Here is a 20,122-nt window from a genome sequence, read left to right on the forward strand (position 1 = left end):
TCCCTGTGACTGTCTATTTCAAAAGCACTTTCATTTTATTTTGAAAAGAGAAGATGTTGTTATTATTATTCAAATTATTATAATAATAATAATGATTATTATTATTATTAGTAGTAGTACAATAATAATAATAATTATTAGTATTATTATTAGTACAGTAATAATAATAATAATAATTATATATTTGTCATATTCTAGATTATTTTCAGGACATTGAGTATTTGCAAAGGGCAAAGACAGGAGTGACATGCAGTGGAGGTTCACATAGGCTTAAATAATTTCCCCAATCAACAGGATGTTTATTTTATTTTTATGTTTTATTTATGTATTTATTTGTTTGTTTGTTGTGAACGCTCTCTCTCTCTCTCTCTCTCTCTCTCTCTCTCTCTCTCTCTCTCTCTCTCTCTCTCTCTCTCTCTCTCGTGACGTCACCCCTGGGCAGTCCCCGCCAGACAGGAGCGCTTGGTGTGACTCTGGAGGACTTTCCACTTGGAGTTTGCACGCCGACAGGACACTTCCTAATGAATTACCCCAATTAATTAAAACGGAGGACGGAGAGGTGTAAATGTATTTGTATATACACAGAAATATACTCTATCTAGTTGTTGGAAGTTGTTTTTTTACATTATATCCGTAGCTGTTGTTGGCGGAGAGACATCGTGTGAGACCTACTCGTTCATTATTTTTATTTTTTTACATTTCATACTGATAGACTGTAAGACTCTTTGGTCTGTATCGAAATCTGCTGATAGTGTGTAACATCTAGTCAGAAGTGAGCCATAGCCGCGGCCCACCCATGGCCGCCGCCGTGACCTGCCGGGTCCAGTACCTGGAGGACCAGGACCCGTTCCTCTGCACCAGCTTCCCTGAACCCAGGCGTCCTCCTCAGGTGGAGCTGGACCAGAACCTCGCCTTGGCGGAGCAGATAGCAGCCATACACAGCGTCCTGGAGGCTCCACTCAAGGTGAGATGGGGACAGCGGTACACTGTAGAGCCGCTCTTTCATCTCTCTCTCTCTCTCTCTCTCTCTCTCTCTCTCTGTGTGTGTGTGTGTGTGTGTGTGTGTGTGTGTGTGTGTGTGTGTGTGTGTGTGTGTGTGTGTGTGTGTGTGTGTGTGTGTGTAAAGTAACTTAAGTACATTTTGCTTTGCTGGAGTATTTCCAAATGTCAGTACTTTTACTTCTACTCCACTACACATCTCAGAGGCAAATATTGTACTTTTACTCCCCTACAATTCTTTGAAGACTTTAGTTACTAGTTACTCTGAAGTAAGTTACTAAAACGTACATTAACCAACCCTACTTTGGCTATCTTATAAATGTGTGTGTGTGTGTGTGTGTGTGTGTGTGTGTGTGTGTGTGTGTGTGTGTGTGTGTGTGTGTGTGTGTGTGTGTGTGTGTGTGTGTGTGTGTGTGTGTGTGTGTCTATTGGCTCATATTTTTCATACATCATTTGTAACACTCAAACACTGTATTTTTCAATGTCAATAAAGACACAATACAGTAAATGAACATACAAAATGCACTTCACAAAGTAAAATAAAACCACAGTAGGCTACAAAGAAAACAATGTGGCAGCTAGTTTTTCCAGTGTCCATATTCATCCCTCCATAAGTCCTCTTGTTTAGGCTTTCATCCTGTTTCTAGTACACAGGCTTGTCAATCATCTCTAGATTCTCTTCACTGTGACCTAGTGTCCTTTCCAAATCAGCGCTTTCTAAATAATGAATAAATGGACCACATACAACCATACACTCTGAATACCTTCAACCATATTAACTTCTAATGAAGTTTAGTGTCCTTGTTTCCAAATCAGTGCTTTCTAAATAATTAATAAATTGACCCCATACAACCATACACTCTGAATACCTTCAACCCTATTAACTTCTAATGAAGTTTAGTCTTCATTATGAATATCCTGCAATGTCCTTGTACTGTGGGTGAATGTCCAGAATACTTGGAACTGATACTCTGATGTTGGCAGCAGGTTGGTAGCCCACTGAAACCTGTAATTTGTCCTGCTAATGTTCAGTAATGATGACACCGCTTTATTCCAGGCAATTGTGTGTGGCTGCAGGCTCCCTGAGCCATGATGTAGCTCAAGCATGTTGAGCTAACAAATCGTCTCTGTCGGGTGGAAACCTCATATGTTCAAAACTGTTACTTTTCAATATTCTTCAAGCTCAAAGCACGTTGCTTCACGCCACGTTTCGAGCTTGTAGATCTGCTACTTTTGATACTTTTGTGTGACGCTGGATGATCAAGCAGGGCATTCATTTATGAAAAAACACAAAAGGTTATAACATGGAGTTAAGAGGTTTCTGCCCAACAGCAACGAAATGCTTGTTCTGACACATCAGGAAAGAGTGAGTTTATCATCATTTATTCCTGGCTTCATGGAGTCATAATGGGAACATTTTACGTGTGAATGATTCCTGGTTATCTGAGGGTGAACGTGCCAACGTGGGACATATTTCTTTTTAGTTTACTGTCTTTTCTTTGTTCTGTTTATGAAGCGTGTACATGTCGAGGCCTCTGCCTCCTCCTCACAACCTTCTGTTAAAGATCCCTGTTAGAAGTCTGTGAAGCTACAGCACTGTATCCTACACGCCGTCTCTCCTACACATAGGAGTAACTGTTTGTCCCACAGAGACATATGGCAAAAAAAACAACAGCAACAGGGCATTGTTTAACAATGGATTCTCTTCCTTCACTGAGCCAGCCTGTTGTAACCTGATCGGTTTCAGAGTGGCTTGGAACTGTGTCAGCGCTTTGAGGTAGAGGTAAAAGTGGGAGGGTCATTTGATCTCAAAGCACGGTGCGTCATTTTTCTTTTCTAATGATGCCACATCATCTTATAGCACAATACTCCTTTAGTACTATACAGAAAAGATCAGATCATACTGTTCCACTTTTTGCCATGAAAAATGGGTGCTTTCTATAGCAAGTAGCCTCATATCATATTTTGAGCCCCACTAGCGATGGGGCTTTAAGGATGTGCCGAATTTCCAATTTGCACGCAATATAACAAAAACCAATGGGTAGCATGACACTTGCATTCATGCTACCCATAAGATGATCCCTGATGATTGGTGACCCTATGGCCTTTCCTCTAGCACTACCCTTAGGCCAAAATGTCTACTTGCACTCAATATCAAAATCTAACCCCTATAACACCACAAATGGTACAAATGTCACTCTTTGTTTAACCAAGTTAAAGTACTCCTGGTCTTGTGAGTCGTGACAATGAATATCAAACAGAGTTTGATATTCCATGCTGTTTAACAGCCCTGTAAAGGCCACCCAAGGCCTTTGCTCAGAAGAGCGTCCTCTCAGAGGAGCGTCCTCTGAGCAAAGGGGCAGCCCTATTTTGACTCTTAAGTCTTGACCTACAGTATTATTGGCCCTACGATATGACAAGTGTCAAATTCTGCCGCCAAAAGCTTACAGGTACGGTATGGTAGTTATATTAGCCATATAGACAGTTCCTGAGGGGATGGGATGTCTAATGGAGATCTGACATGATTCCGGATAGATAACGAGTTGTAACATTACAGCCAAGTGCAGTAGCTGGAGGCTGGTCAATGGTCTAATTAATCAGATTATTATAACACTGAACACACATGGTTGATTTGGCTGTGACACTAACATTGCCCCTGGACCAGACCCCAGCCTGCTCTAACATTTCCCAATACACAAGATGTGATGCAGTTATCCACAAAGGGTTATGTAAAGTAACTCCCTTGTTGCTATGCAGGATGAGTATGCATTTGGACTTCTATCTAGAAGACTCTCCTATCCTATCATAGGCCCAACAGTTTGAATTTTCACTTTATACTGGTGTGCATCAGCAACATCACCGTCCTTCAACCAATAGTAAGGCCCGAGAGCCTGGGATCCTAGAAACATCATGTAAAGGATGAAGTGTGAGTAGCACAATAGAGATCATAGGGCGGCCCGTAGCTGAGTGGGTAGTGAGGCTACTGCCCCCGTAGAGCCCACTGCTCCTGATACTTACAGGATGGGTTAAATGCAGATACCACATTTACCATACAAAATACTTTAAAGGAGTGAAAATTATTATTAATATTATAAGGAGAGGAATAGGAGGAGAAGAGGAGATGGAAGGAGTCATTATAAGAAAAACAGATCCATCTGGTCCTCCTGGAGGCTTACCCAAAACTACCGTACTCAAAATGTCATGGGTTTAAATCTGTCTCATTGTACCATTTCCCTAGTATGTGTCTGGCTAATGCTGACTGACTGTGTGGTACAACGTCAGCATTCTAGAGTTGCCTTAGCCAGACTACAATTTCCTATCTCAACCCGTCTTTCCCAAGCCCTCAGAACCGCAGTATAACAGTGAAGTTGCCGTCGCCCGGCGGTCAAATCTGGGATTGCAGGGCTTCCGCATTTAAAATGCTACTGCACGTGCGTCTACCGTTTTGAAACCCTAGTGCGCCTGCTCTGTGTTTAAGTCTTCCGTCATTTGGGCACCAAAATTTGGTGTTCAAATCAAGAAAAATGCGGAAGTAGAGCGTTCTTCCGGGTGCTTCATGCGCTGGTGAGCAACTTTCATTGAAATGAATGGGTGGGGGGGGGGGGGGGGGGGGTCCGTCCGCCCGCTAGATATATTATAACTTTGACCCTTTTTTTTTTACTGCAACCTTGCAGCGTGTATATAATTGGGGGCGGCCTTAGAGAGGCTGTCTGGTAATCAGAAGGTCACGGTTGGCCTCCCGGCCCACCCATGTCTACGTGTCAAAGTGTCCCTGAGCGAGACATTCACTCCCTGCCCCCCCACCCCCCCTAGCTCATCATGACCATCTGAGCAAAGCCATCGGCTGGGTGAAGTTGAAACTGAATTTCCCCCACGGGATTAATAAAGGTCTACAACAAAAAGTCTGTCTGTCTGCCTGCCCAAAACTTTCAAGCGCAAACCAAGAGCTGATTGCAGCTTATCGCGGATTACGTGCCTGTTTTTTTATTTGTTCCAGTGAAAATGCCAGTTTTGTGTCGTTGAGACTGGTACATTCCATCATAATGAGAGCAGTCGGCCTCTTAGTGCAGATCAGATAAAGGCGGTGGACCCCTCTGAAACAAACTCCTCCATCCTGCGGTCCCCAAGCCATAATCGGCTCCATCAGACCCCTTCAACAGATCGCCTCCAAGGCAGTCGGAGCACAGTTAGATCGCAGTAACAGATCGCACAAACAATTGCAGAAATCACATTTTGTGGACAGATGATTCTTGAATACAAAATACAAATGGTATTCATTTATTTATTTTATGCTGCACTTTCAAATTCACAATGTAGGAATAATGTCCTGCAATGATGAACACAGACCGACCCTGGAGGACAATATGGGGTTTAAAATATTGTTGTGGTATTTTGTTTAATTGTTGTGGGAATGGCCATGAAAACAAAGCATTTAATGTATCACTGGTTTTTCATATTTGCTGATTTGAAAGAAGAGCTTCAAACATTCGGCGAAAGTAGCAGGTCTACAAGCTCACAATGCTTCACGCTGCAACGTGTTGTGAGCTTGTAAATCTTCTATTTTCGGCGAAGAGATTTGGTGTAGAGGGAAAAAAGGAGGGGACCAAGAAGTATAGACCCCTGTTCAACTATGGCATGGCTATGGCAACTTTTGTGCCATAGCCACACGGTTGCAAATAAGCCATTTGAATGAACACCAAGTGGAGGCTCTGAATGGTTTGATTAAGGTTGTGCTTTTATTGAAATGAAATAAGTGTGTTCTAAGTGGACCAAATCAGTGCACCAGACAGCATGGAAGCTGTAGGGTAGGGTAGGGGTAGCACAGCACAGGAGAGGAGGCTCTAGAGTGGGATTTGATCCTAGACCTGATAAGGAGGTGGTCTTAATCACGACAGCTGCTGTGGAACCCTTTTGTTTTAAGTTGATTAGATTCTCCAAAACAACATTAAAACAACATTTAAGTCAGTTTGATGAGACATGTGGCTGCAGACGGACACGTTTGCTGTTGCAGTGATCGAATCTGTGATTATTTATTTACAGATCAGTCTGACCACTAGCCCATGCATGCTGCCACCCATGGAGGATAGCCTTGTTGATTCTCCTAAACAGGAATCCAAATGCAGTTTTTCTTAGTGCTCTGCTCTGGTCTTTTCCTATAGTTTTCATTGTTTTTACAGGAAAGTGTTGTGTGTTTTCTGGTCTAAACTGAGCTGGCCCTAAGAGGAAGAGGGTGGGTTCTGTAAATAGCTGATAAGGTCTGAGGAACAAGCTGGCCTGCTGCGTGGAGGGCTGGGAGGCCAGCCCAGCAGCAGTGACTACTGGAGCTTCTGGAGAATGCAGTATGCAGTGGGAGGGTGTAGCAATAAGACCATGTTTGCTGCCCTGGCGGTGATAAGGGCTAAAAGGGCTCTTCCTTCCTTCCACATGATGAGTTGGATTTCCACAGTTTTCTCATCATCAGCGTCATGAGGGTATTCAACTTCAGCATAGACGTTCCCAGTGGGATTGGGAACCACTATCCCTGGTGGTGTTAATGTCTTGCTGTAGCCATCGAGTTACACAGGAAATAGAACCCCTAATCCCGGCAGTGTACTTTAAGTGCCTCACTCTTCCCGTTAACCTTTTGAACATTTGTTGGCCGGGGTCCCTCAGGTTTTTTTTTTTTTTTTTACCTCTACACCAAATCCCTTCACTGGAAATAGCTGATCTACAAGCTAACAATGCATCACGTTGCAACACGTTGTGTGCTTGTAGATCTGCTATTTCCACTGAATGTTTACCTATCATAACATGCCCAGAATAGGGATGCTAGGGTTCAAAGTGGTTAAACTATGTTCCCACTGGGATAGAACCTCTAACCGTAGCACTGTTGTGCCTTGCTTAGTTAGTGCCTTCCTCAATAAAGGTTTATCTTACATATTGAGCTTCAAAGAATGTAACCCTGGGCTCCACAGCTAAGCAATTTATTAGGTATTATTGGTGTAGTTGGTACTTTGACAGAGAATGTGTGTTGGCTGGTATCAGAAGGTCATAATACATACCACACATCATAGAAACATGAGGCATGACCATGAAACACCAGAGACATACCTCTCTATGACTCACTCTACAAACAAGACTTTACAAACAACACATTGACTGTCAGCCAAAAGCAGTCAGACCAGTGACAGATAAACTATAAATAGATGTCCATGTTCATGTTCATGTATTCTGACCTCAACCCCAAATTAGAGAAAGTACTCTCTGTTGTTGGTAGACGTTAGGAAATCACCCACAGCCACTGGAGAAGTTTAAAGACCATGGAAATTAATCAAACCTCAGTCATTTGTAGGTCACCTTCCAATGTTTTTGTGAATGTAATTGCACACAAATATAGCATAGCATGAATTCCTTGGGGTCACAGAGCATAGTTCCTGTCTCATTAGCAACCCTTTAAAGCTTTCTTCCCCTCTCATTCTCGCTCTCTACTATCCACCTCTTTCACCTGGTCTCTTTTTCTCTGTTGTTTGGTCTATATGTATGCACATCGTTCAACATTTACTGTATGTAAGTGGGAAAACCTGCATTGGAGGAGAAAACTATCCACCTTCCTGTAGTTAGATTTTAAATTGATTTTATTTATGTGGTTTAGCTTTGAACACTGATCACATTGATGTTTTAATACTAAGTTGTAATTTGAGACTGGAGCTGTAGTGTGAGGTTAGTGCACAATTCATTTCACATGCTTTTTACCCTGTGATTGGTATTGTTGGCAATAAAGCTGAACCTTGAACCCATGATCCTATCCTCTATTGATCAGGGTTCCCAGTGCGTCCTGAAAAACATTTTCTAGTAATGGAAAAGTCATTTTATTTAGTTGAAACAAAAATGATGTGCATGTGTGACATTGTGAGATATTTCTTCACTATGTCAAAGTATCTAAATGATCCCTCCAAAAAAATGGTGCGCTAAATTAGATGTTATCATTATCATAGAGAGTGTTGTAGAATAGAGCAACAACATTTTCAGCTGTGTTTAGTCTTAGTCACTCTAGATAAGGAGAAAATCTGTAAAAGACATGAAATGTTTAGTATTTTGATCATTAACAGAGTTCAGTTCAATATTTTGGGATATTGGACAAAGAACATAAGTAGTGAAGTACATTTCACAAATCGCCAACATTTTACCTGCGGAGAGTTCAATTAAGGACAATAAAGTTAACATACTGCAGCAATGTCCAAGAGTCTGAAAAGGGGCTAGGGAGAAGCACTAGGCTTGTCGGGCCCTACCCCTGGAGTCTTACTGTACACCTCTTTTTTCTTCCTTAAAAAAAACACGCCTCATGGCGTACATACATCCTTATACATAATTACTACACACTATACACACATACCTGCACATGTCCACATACATACACCACACATACACATGAGTGAAAGCAGGACCAGCTAAAAGGGCCTTCATTTGACTGGTCATAGATAATTAATTATGTCTCCTTTTAGGCATTCAGGCAGTCTAAAAACTAATATGAACCTCATTGTAATAATAACTCGATACAAGTGTGGGGGTCACATAAAAGATTCTGGAAATGTTTACTGGAAATAAAATTCTTGAAAAGATTTGGATCCCTGAATCAAAAGCCCATCCATCCCTATTGTTATCTGTCTTGTCCCTAGCATTATCAATTGGAGTATTAATGGCAGCTATTTAAGTAATTCATTTTCTTCTTTTTTTCTGTGTCTTTCTCCCAGTTGGAGGACTGTACTCTCCAGTTGAGTTTTAATGGCAGTTATCTGGACCTGGACTGTTCTCTGGACGAGCAGAGGGACGAGCTGGAACACTTCTATGAAGATGTGGCGTAAGGACATGTCTATGACTCTGTCTGTCTGTCTGTCTGTCTCACAGTCCGTCTGCTGGTCTGTCTATGTATGGCTGTTATCTGGGTGAACTAGTCATTTAAACGTCCTCTCCTGCTTATGAGTCAGGACCCTGATCAGGCATGTGCAGTCAGGGATTGAAACCTACGACATCATCATGACCTCATAATCCTACAGATGACAAGAGGGACAGTCAGTTTAGGAGAGAGAGATGGAAGGAAACCTGAGAGGGACATGGTGTTGGAGAGCAACTATGAATCACCCCATTCAATTGAAAGGAATTGTACAATCTCTTCAACCCTGCTTACCCGGGTTACACAAATTACTCCCAAACCCCCATTTAATGGAATTAATCCAAATGTCCCCATTCTATGGGGTAGAGTTGTACAATCTCCGCTCACATTGTGCCAAGGACCGCCCATACCTTCTTCTGATTGTCTGTGACGGAGGCACGCCGTCTGAAGTGCACTTGAGCCACGAAAGGCATCACCGAGCGAGCTCAGGCGAGCGAGTCACCCTGCCGAACATTGCGAGATAGAGATTGTACAATGCCACCCCATAGAATGGGGACATAAGCAAACCTTATAACAACAAAAATTGCACCCAGAAATGTTATTAATGATATTCTATCCCCATTCTTGCCTAAAAAACCCAACAACTTAATGTTGGAACAGGAGATTAACTTTAAGGTACCTTTTCTGTTTGGTACTCAGAAAGTGTTGTCATGCTTTTGATTATTGCTCACACACACGCACGCACGCACGCTTGTGTGCGCGCACACACACACACACACCTGCTCGTGCCATAGTGTAATAGTCATTCTAACAATCAGGCAGGATGATTTTCCTGTCTGGACAGGAAGTGTGACAAAATCGCGTCATTTAAACAACAGAATCCATTGTCTGATACAGGAAGCTGTTATGGTGAACAAATTAAAAACAGCATTAACTGCAGTCATGCTGCTGTTTGTCCTACAGAGACATTACTGCACACAGTAGGGGTTCAACAGTTAATCAAACTAATCGATTTAATTGATTATAAAAATCGATTTTAATAGAATATTTTTTAAATGCAGTAGCAAAACACCTCAAAATAGCAGATCTACAAGCTCACACCGCATACATCGCAACACGTTGTGTACATTGGCTATGTATGCGTGACACTGTTGTACGACGATGTATAAAATAGGGGGTAAGTGGTTAATTGATAACATTTGTTTTTGGTGTCAAATTGATCATTTATTATTAAAAACCTTATTTTTTTCAAAACACACTTCTCAATTTATTGAATTAATTGAAAAATTAATTGATAGAATATTAAAGTGTCAAAGTCTCACAGGTCTCACACAGTCAGTTGTTAGCGGCCGGCACCACTGTTCTAGTCACTACATTTAAGTTAGATCAGTGATTCTCAACTTTTTGAATTTCAAGGACCCTCAGTTTGAAATGCATTAGGCCACGGACCCCCCATCCCTTATCGTTTTCTAAACGAAAATACACTAGTATCGATCCCTGAGGAACCCCACTCAACCATATGGGGGTTTAAGTGGTTAAATGTCACCAGACGTATCAGGAGACAGAGATCTCTGATTTTCTGTCAACGTGAGACTACACTACAACCTGTGTCTCTGTTTATGTTGTCAACACCTCCTATACAGTATGAGGTCACTAGACACACTGTCGATCCTATAGCCTGCCCCTTCTATGATGTCACTAACTAAGCTACCGGCTCTGCTGTTAAGTCACTAGAACACATATCCTGCCCTCGTCTGTGATGTCACAAACTTATTTTTAGAGAAATAGCAACAAGCTGTTCTCTGATCTGGAGGCTGTTTGTGTTGGATCAGATCTGTCTATTACACACACACACACACTCACACACACACACACACACACACACACACACACACACACACACACACACACACACACACACACACACACACACACACACACACACACACACACACACACACACACACACGTCTGTGTGCATGCATGTGCATTTGCTGTCCCAGCTGGAACTTTGGCTGTAGAAATGGGGGGATGGTGGTGCTTATACGTCATTTGAAACAGTACCTGGAAAGTGTGTGTGTGTGTGTGAGAGAGAGAGAGAGAGAGAGAGAGAGAGAGAGAGAGAGAGAGAGAGAGATTATTATGACTGTGCGGTTGCTGTGAAAACCTATACTCAAATGTTCCTTTTTTTAGACACACAGACTCTTTCTTTCTCTCTCTTTCTCTCACACTGACCCAATCTCTCTTTTTCTCTCTCTTTCTTCCTGCCCCCCATTCTCTCCATCTTTCCTCCTCATCCCCCCTTCCACCTTCCCCTCTATCTCTCTCTCTCTCTCTCTCTCTCTCTCTCTCTCTCTCTCTCTAGTCAGGACATACTTTCCATACCTCTGCTGTCCTCTGTCTTTCCATACTCTAATCCCTGCTCTGCATCACAGCAGGCGTATGTGTGTGATTTGAAAGAGTTTTCCTGCCAACTTTTTCTTTTTAGCGCTTGTATTCTGTCTTTACCTTCAGCTTGCTGCACGACACACCTTTCCACTGATAGCGTAATAATAGCAAAATAGTAATTATATAGTACATACAGTACAGTATGTACAGTACGTATATATAATTTGACTACTGGTGTGGTCCTGGGTCTTATCTAATGTGTGGGTCTATAGATTTATTGCACGCCTGGTCGACTACTGCTGAACTTGGAATAAATTGTTTTAAAAATATTTAGCTGATGGACATTTAACTACTTAAGCCATTATTTTATACTTCGGCTATTTGAAAATAGCTGATCTACAAGGTCAGAACGCGTTGCATTGCAACACATTATGAGCTTGTAGATTTGATGTTTTTGAAAAATGTTGGACGCCAGGGTGTTCTGGAGAAGTGTTCTGCTAACCGGGTGGGTTTAAAGACATAACAGTAAACTGCTCGTGTTGTGATGCTGTGAAATATCCCAGTCTGCAGCTCTGATGCAGAATAGATGAACATTTCCATGTCATTCCGTAATGTCTAAAACTGATTCTCTCTTCTCTCTCTCTCTTTCTACAGAAAAGGAAAGAAGCCTATTCTGATCTTGCGGACGCAGCTTTCTGTGCGCGTTCACTCCATCCTGGGTAATTATTACACATCCTCCTTTTTCCCTTTCCATCCCTCCATCCCTCCGTTTCCATCCCTGCATCCCTCCTTTTCCATCTCTCCATCTCTATCTCCCAGAGGAGTGATGAGTCAGGGGAAAAAAGCCATAAGCAAAGAATTTCCTTCTCTGCCATCTTTCTTTCTTTCTTTCTTTCTTTCTTTCTTTCTTTCAATAATCTGTCTGTACCTCTATCTGCTCCCCTATTTCTCTCTTTGTCTCTGCCGTCTGTGTTACTTCAGCTGTCTGAGACCTAATAATTAGTCCTACCCAAATACATCAGTTCTCTGAGAGATAGTCTGACATCATCACTTCTGCCTGGTCTCCATAGAGTGCATTATTTTTCGATACCGCACAGCTCAAGAGTGGATTATCCTGCCTCTACCGTGGCCACGTACCAACATATAAGTGGTGTTTATTTTGGGGCATTATGCTTTTTAACCACTTGAACCCAGCATGCCTATTCTGGGGGGAATATTTGCCAAAAAAGAGCACATCTACAATCTAAAAAAATTCAACGCGACACATTTTAAGCCTGTATTGTTGACAAAGAGATTTTGTGTAGACGGGGAAAAGACGTTTTTTAAACTTTCTTGCACATCCAAGTATAAATCAGGCATGTCACCACGGAAACCAGTATCAACTGTGTCAGTCATGAGACATGTCTATCCTTTCTTCCTCTGCTTCCATTCATCAATCATATATTTAGTATTATTTGTTTGTTTCTAAAGATGGTTCGTAGCAAAGTTTTATCATGCATATTTAGAAGACCGCTATGTAAAATGAAAACACCCTCCAGCCAATCAGTCGACCATTCTTTGTTGAGAGTTTAGAATATAATAACTTTTCACTAAGTTTATGATTAACTAGCATATGACTTATTATGTTTTTGCACCAACATGTTTTATCACAGTGCATGCCGATTATTACAGTTCCATTACATTCAGTAAGAATATTATGGCCATTTATTACATTATGAGCTCTATTTTAAATGATTCATTTAGCTGTATATGTGGTCTTGTAAACTGTAGTGATGTTGTGGTGGTGAGACTCGGCAGTATAATTAGTCAGTATTAGTTGTGATGTGGTTTTTGTGTTTCTCTGTAGCTTCTCACTCGTCCAGACATGTCCCCTTTCCCCTGGAGCCTGCAAACACAGTATAGCAGTGGTTCTCAACCTGTGGGTCAGGATCCCCAGGGGGGTCCCCACATGATTTTGGGGGGTCCCCAGATGACAGTAAAGGGACAATTTAAGGACCTTTGAGACCTTGTGATATATTGTGAGCTTGTAGATCGGCTATTTTCACAATATTTATCTGTGGAACCCAGTCAAACTAAATGTAACGACTCAACTGCTACAATTCCAAGTGTGGGGGGTCCCCAGTTCTAATATGATTATTTTGGGGGGTCACGGCCTGAAAAGGTTGAGAACCACTGCAGTATAGCACTTCTGTCATACAAACTGTCCAAATGGTGACATTTTTGTTACCTAGTGGTTATTAGACAGATAGTAAGCCTAGTCTCTGCTGTTTTCCGGGCAGGACAAAGCTGGATGAGACTCTGCTTCTTGAATCTACTTATGGGATAAACATCATATGACTTTTGCATCACACTGGATTAAGTAACAGAGAGATAACAAAGTAACAAAGAGATTGCTTAATCATTTCCCACTATGCTGTCCAAAAAAATCTATATATCATACTTATCTGCAGTAGACAGTATTGCGACATTATGTGTGATGTCAGAGGATGTGAGTCAATATTAACAGCAACATATTAATGAGTTCCTTGGAATTACACTGGGATTGGGCTGTTTACCGGCAATTGTTTTGGGGTGTAACTGTACACAACATTTTGATTCCGTTTTCGGTTTTGAAGCCACGGTTCTTTTTTTCCCATGTACAGTGAGGGGGGAAAGAAATGCATAATATGTCTTGTCGTTTATTATTTTTTGTAATCAACAGTTCATTAGCTTTTGTTATAACATTTTAAATAAAACATAATAAAAATAAAGTACTGACAAGCAAATAGTTGATCACAAACGGCAATCAAAAGTCTACTTCAAGTTATTGAGTGCAGCTTCTGAGTTAGCTGTTTTTTTAAACTAGAAGTTCGGGCCACTACGTGGCCCTCACTCCTACGTCACACTGCCGATCCGACCAATATGTCTGAGTTATAGTGTCAGGAGCTTTGTCAGAGTACCCGTTGTCTGTCTGTCTGTCCCTTTTGTGCCCATATATGGAGATCTCTGTATATGTCTTACTGTGTCCCTTTTATGCCCATATATGGAGATCCCTGATGTCATTAGTATATTATGCCCCTACTCTGTATATGGGCATGCCCATACATGGGCATTATTGGCTGGATCGGTGGTTCTGGACAACTGGATATCCACATGCCCATATACGGACATATCGGTCGGATCGGCGGTTCTGGACAACCTCATATCCGAACGACACTGTAGCGGGCACCACTCTCACTCGAGTCCTTAGCAATGTGTGCGCCGAGTTTAAAGTTGGTCGGCCCCATACTATGTTCAACCAACTATATATGGCCATATCGGGTTTGTTTATATGGTTATGTCTAAGTCAGAGTGACGTGGCCGTGGTCCTGCCTATGTATGGGCGTATCGGGTTTGTTTATGGTTATGTCTGAGTCAGAGTGACGTGGCCTTGGTCGTGGCCCTCCCATTAGCCAATTTCAATATAGGATTTATTTATTTTTATTTAGAGTAGCCAATTATTTTTACCCCTTTTATTACCCCAATTGATTTGTTAAGCCAATTAAACCTCCCCACACATTTCTGGGTTGCCACTGCTATTATACCCTACTGACTCAACTGCCAGTGAGGAGGAGCCCCCACCGGAAGGACATAGTGCCTCCATCCTACTCCTCCATCCTTTAGGAGCTGCAACAAGAAAAGATCTCCCTCAGTCCCTGTCCGGCTTCCCTCCTCCAAACATAGCCAATTGTGTTCATAACAAGACATCACATGTTGTGTGATGTTGATGATTTCTATGTACTGGAATAAAGTGTGAAATTAAGGAAATAATTAAAGCGTTCGGCCAAACCGGTTGCACTGTGGTGCAACCGGAACCCCTAGACTCTAGTAGTGGACACTAGGTAGTTTACCCCTGCTCTACCCGAGCGCCTATTAAAATGACTATTAATCTTACATCTCATGTCTCCATCATAACATGGGAGACATGGTCACTATGTTGCATGAGAAACAAGACAAGGTCTTTTCGAGAGAGAGGTCAGGCTTGTTCTTCAGTTTGTTTGTTTGTATTAAAGCTACAGTTGTTTTGCTGTGTTATGGAGATGGAGGGCCATCTCTGTTTTTGAGTTTTATGACTCAGAACAGTGACCAGAGCAGAGCACATGAGTCATTTCTTGTCCTCATTTTTCCTCTGTGGTCAGAGAGCTGTGTGTATAAGAGGCAGACAGTACAGCTGTGCGTATGAGAGACAGACAGCTGTGCATATGAGAGACATACAGCTGTGCGTATGAGAGACATACAGTACAGCTGTGCGTATGAGAGACAGACAGCTGTGTATGAGAGACAGACAGCTGTGTATGAGAGACAGACAGCTGTGTATGAGAGACAGACCTGTGCATATGTGAGAAATATAGCTGTGTATGAGTGATGGACGGCTGTGCGTATGAGAGACATGCAGCTGTTCATATGAGAGACAGACAGGAAGTTTTGGCTGCCATCACATTTGATAAGAGAGCATAATGTTAAACTCCTAGCCTGACAGCCTGGGTTAGACACTTAAAGTTAGTGTGTGAGGTTATGATGGGTTTATGTGGAAGACAAATTTGACTAAAGTAAAATAAGTGATTCAGACCAGCACATGAGTTCCTGGCATCGCTCCCTGTCTCTATGGAGATTGCCTGCCTTCCTCTTCCTGTCGGAGTTTCCCAGTTAAACATGCAGGGTCATTGAACTTTCATATTATTATTATTATTATTATCATTATTACAAAGAATTATTCATTTGATATATTAACATTTTTTGGGGGGGTGGGGCGGTTGTTTATCATTATAATGATCCTATAATACTAAGGAGTACATGGGTCACTCAGATATATACATGTACTAGGCCCTCTAGTTCGAGGGCAGTAAACTGGTGCACTACGTCACCAACACAGTGTTTCCCTCCTCCTATGCGTCGAAAAATGATATCAATCATACTGGAGAATTCGACAGCAGTAGACAGTATTGTGAGTTGTGGCATTATGCGCGATTCACAGGTAAACTGTACGTGTTGTCAGAGGATGTGAGTCAATATTAACATTCACATATTCATGAGTTGACGTCCATCCAGGCTATGGGACTGCGACTACAGATCCCATAGCCTTCGGGGACTGCGACCACAGATCCCGTAGCCTGTGGCGAAAATGTTGATTGACTTTTTTAATGACATATTTGGGAAAAGTGAAGAATCTTATTCACTCCCTACGTAATATGCCAATGGTCAATGTCCAAATGGGCACACACAATTAATGCCAATAGCATACTAAGACATACATTCACCTGCATCTCGACAGGATTTACAGCACACATACAGTACACACAATTAATGGCAACAGCAGAGCATACACATACATTCACTTGCATCTCAAAAGGATTTACAGCGCACATACAGTACACACAATTAATGCCAATAGCATACTAAGACATACATTCACCTGCATCTCGACAGGATTTACAGCACACATACACACAATTAATGCCAACAGCATACTCATGCTGCGTTCACACTGGCAAGTACAAAAGATAGAAAGATACAAAGTGACACGGCATTTGTTGCTTTGTATCTTCATGTTGCTGGCTTACATCGATAATGAATGGTGAACTGTAGATTTGTAGCTGCCAGTGTGAATGCAGGATACATACTGTACATACACCTCAATGTACATTCACCTCAAGAAGATTAGTAGCACAGAAGCACAGGAAAGAACACTCGAAGCAACAGTACCCTAGCAAGTCTGCTATTACACTTCACTTACTTTACTGCACATGTCTGCAGATCTGTCAAAAGACAAAATTATTATATTTGAGCCAACTCCAGTGGTCACACCAGTGCAGCTGAAACTTTTTCTCCCTTTTCCTCTCCTTCTTCCTGTCTGTCACTCTCCCTCAAATCTTTCGGTGACTTTTTTTTCTTAAAACCTTGATTTTTGGCCACCCGTGTTTGGCTGGGAACCGGTAGTTACATTTTTCCTTTTACCAAGGCTACACGAAAGAAAGAACGCTATACATTTGATGCCACTGCAAAGTGCTGTGAAAGCGTTCGCCAGAGTGACAGCAATGAACTGCAGGCATGTTCGTCTGCTTTCACCGTTGTTTTAATACATGCTATCGATGATGACTCATTCGGCGTAAGAAACAATGAAACATTGATGTTATAGCAGTAATTCATTTGATGATTTCACAAAAATCATTGACAGAACGGCAGCATCATGGGAAATAATGTGAAATTATTTTCTTATATTGACTGTTTTCAATTACTGTTTCAATAGTTTATGATGTCAGTGACTGCATGCCGTGAGGTGATTTTTTGTCATCATATTCCTCAGTTTTTTATCCTGGACAGGAAAGAGAATGACCACTCCCTGATGGGCTGAGTCAGAAACAGCCACAGCTATTGATGAAATATCTGCTTTCCTTCCTTATTTTTCTTTTCTTAACTTTTGTTTACTGTAGCTGATCCACTTAGTGTCTGGCAATGCTCCATTTTCATGCGCGCAGTTGTCAAGATCATGCACAGATTGACCTGATCGTGACCTCACCTGTGACCTACTGTCTTAAGCTCACAAAATTGAATAGCACCCTCGATTGACCAATTTTTATACTAATGATCTAATGGGAATGTATGTGCACTTGGAGCCCACAAGCATCTTTCTCGAAAAATGATAATAGGCTAAACAGTATTGCAGTATCTGCAACAAATAGCTCTTTGGCTGATTTTTGTTTACAGAAGGTGGGCCCCTATAAACTGAGGGGGGGGGGCCTTAGACAGAACTTCTAATGCTGTTGCTTTGTACTTGCGTAGAGTAGAAGGGCCCATGTTGCATGGAGTACTCAGTCCCTCTGAAGTCCTATAGATAAACTGAGGGGATAAACACTCACTTAAAAGGTGTAATTAAAAGGTGTCATGATGGTTTCTTTCTTGTGACATATCTTCAAAGTGAATGTTTAGGCTATTCCTTAAGGTTTTCAGTAGGACTGTTGGGGCTCTGTTATGAATGGCTAAGCCCTTGACTATTGAAATAAAAAACTAGTAATCTTACTGTAGATACATACATAAATATGCAACAGAAAGCAACAGACTGGCACACAAACTGTCCATCCTTTGGGCTGAAACCCTTTTTGTGTGTGTGAAAGTGACCACACGTCACATGACAGAGTTGTCTGTGCCAACATGACTGGAGGAGAACCCAGTGGAAACTGAATCACTTCCAACCACACAACCTCAGCCAGCCCACAGACATTACCCTACACATTAAAACGTAAAGAATTATAAAATAATGCCAGTACTTAGATGTACAGTACATCAACGTATTTATAAAGAGGCATTCGTCCAAACAAACTATTACATTATAAACAATAATAATAATAATAATAATACATCAAATTTATATAGCACTTTTCTTAGTACCCAAAGTCGCTTTACAACAAAACAAAACAAACAACTTTATTAGGAGAGAAATAGTTAAAAGGCAAAGGCAAAAGGCAAAACATTAAGCTAAGGCTAAAAGGCAGAAAAGGAGATTTGAATTAGGCGGGGAAAGCAAGTCTTAAAAGGTGGGTTTTGAGGGGAACAGGGAAAGGGTGGGGGCGGCTTTGATGTGAGGTGGGAGTGAGTTCCAATAAGTAGATTTAAAGTATAGAAGCCCAGGCAGGATCAGTAGAGTGACATTACACCCAACAGTGAAACTGAAATGGCAAGGTCACTTTAAAAGGCTTAGAGAATAGAAGAGATGTGAGACCATGTTCATCTTAACTCAGGTTTCCAGAATGGAAAAACGACAATGCAGTGTTCTGCTTTTTCCCACTTGGGGACTGACTGCACTGGTGGAAACTTTCATGGACATTGAACGGGTACGTCGGTCTGACCAGTGTAAAGATTTGGTATCACATTTTCTGAACTGAGTGCACCACACCAATAATTACATTTTGAGCACAGCTTTGATCACAGACTTGGTACAGTAATGTCACTATTATCGTTGTGAGTCTAGCACACACACCAACCCTTATGATGTTTCACAAGCCAATGTTTATATACCGTAGATGGCATTTGAAGTAATGGTGGTTGATTATGCTCCCTTATTGTCTTTACGCAGTGCTGGGCATAAACAAGGACGTGGGTTCATCTGGATTCTGGGGTTCTGGAGGAATAGTGACAATCTGGTTCTTCTCTGAACTAAATGTTCCTGAGCAGACTGTGTGGATTCTTCAGACAGAGTCTGGTCCCTACAGAGACATCTGCCTTGTTAAACCCGTTGTACACCGGTGTTATGCTCCATCATGCAATAGTGTTGCGTTCCGAAAATAGCAGACCTACAAGTTCACAACGCATCGCACCCGCGACTTGTAGGTAGCTTGTAGGTCTACTATTTTCGGTGCATGACACCATTGTGTGATGAAGTGTGAATCTGGCTTAAGCCTCCTGCATAATGAAGTCACACAGTTCAGTTTATGGCCTCATTTAGTTTCGCAGTTATATGACATTTACAGAACAGTATGTGCACCGCGTCATACAGCCATAACACATATTTCTCATGTCCATGCTATGTCATAGTGCTGACCACATGCTTTCTTAATTACAGTACGTCATCATGAAGCCTCTTTTCCACTGTGCCATAGAACAGTAAAAAAAGAAAACGTTCCATTTGCATTTCCGCTTGTGCACATTTTGCCGGTGTCTGCCACAGAACGCTATAAACGGTGCCCAGTCGGCATGGGTGAATAACCACGCTCGGCACAGCCAAACCGAGCTGGTGGCAGGGCTTATTGACGTAGGTATTACATTATTGGTTCTAGGCCCTGCAGTGGGAAAACACTGAGAGTCAACACAAAAGGCTGCTCCAAATGCATGTCTAAATATTTACTACTGCCA

At 41.8% G+C, this 20,122-nt stretch overlaps 1 protein-coding gene across 6 annotated transcripts in view; it reads left to right on the top strand.

Annotated features, from left to right (window-relative positions):
- Positions 1–493: 493 nt before the first annotated feature.
- The window catches only part of fhod1 (formin homology 2 domain containing 1), a 65,459-nt gene continuing 45,830 nt past the window's right edge, over positions 494–20,122 (top strand). For all 6 annotated transcript variants that reach the window (XM_084059412.1, XM_084059413.1, XM_084059414.1 and 3 more), the window contains exons 1-3: positions 494–964; positions 8,730–8,836; positions 11,912–11,976. In XM_084059412.1, coding sequence (XP_083915538.1) covers positions 797–964; positions 8,730–8,836; positions 11,912–11,976 — 340 coding nt within the window. In that variant the 5' untranslated portion in view covers positions 494–796. The remainder of the gene's footprint in view (positions 965–8,729; positions 8,837–11,911; positions 11,977–20,122) is intronic.

The sequence above is a fragment of the Gymnoscopelus microlampas genome (assembly GCF_963454915.1).
Source record: "Gymnoscopelus microlampas genome assembly, chromosome: 1".
In the NCBI taxonomy this organism is placed as follows: Eukaryota; Metazoa; Chordata; class Actinopteri; order Myctophiformes; family Myctophidae; genus Gymnoscopelus; species Gymnoscopelus microlampas.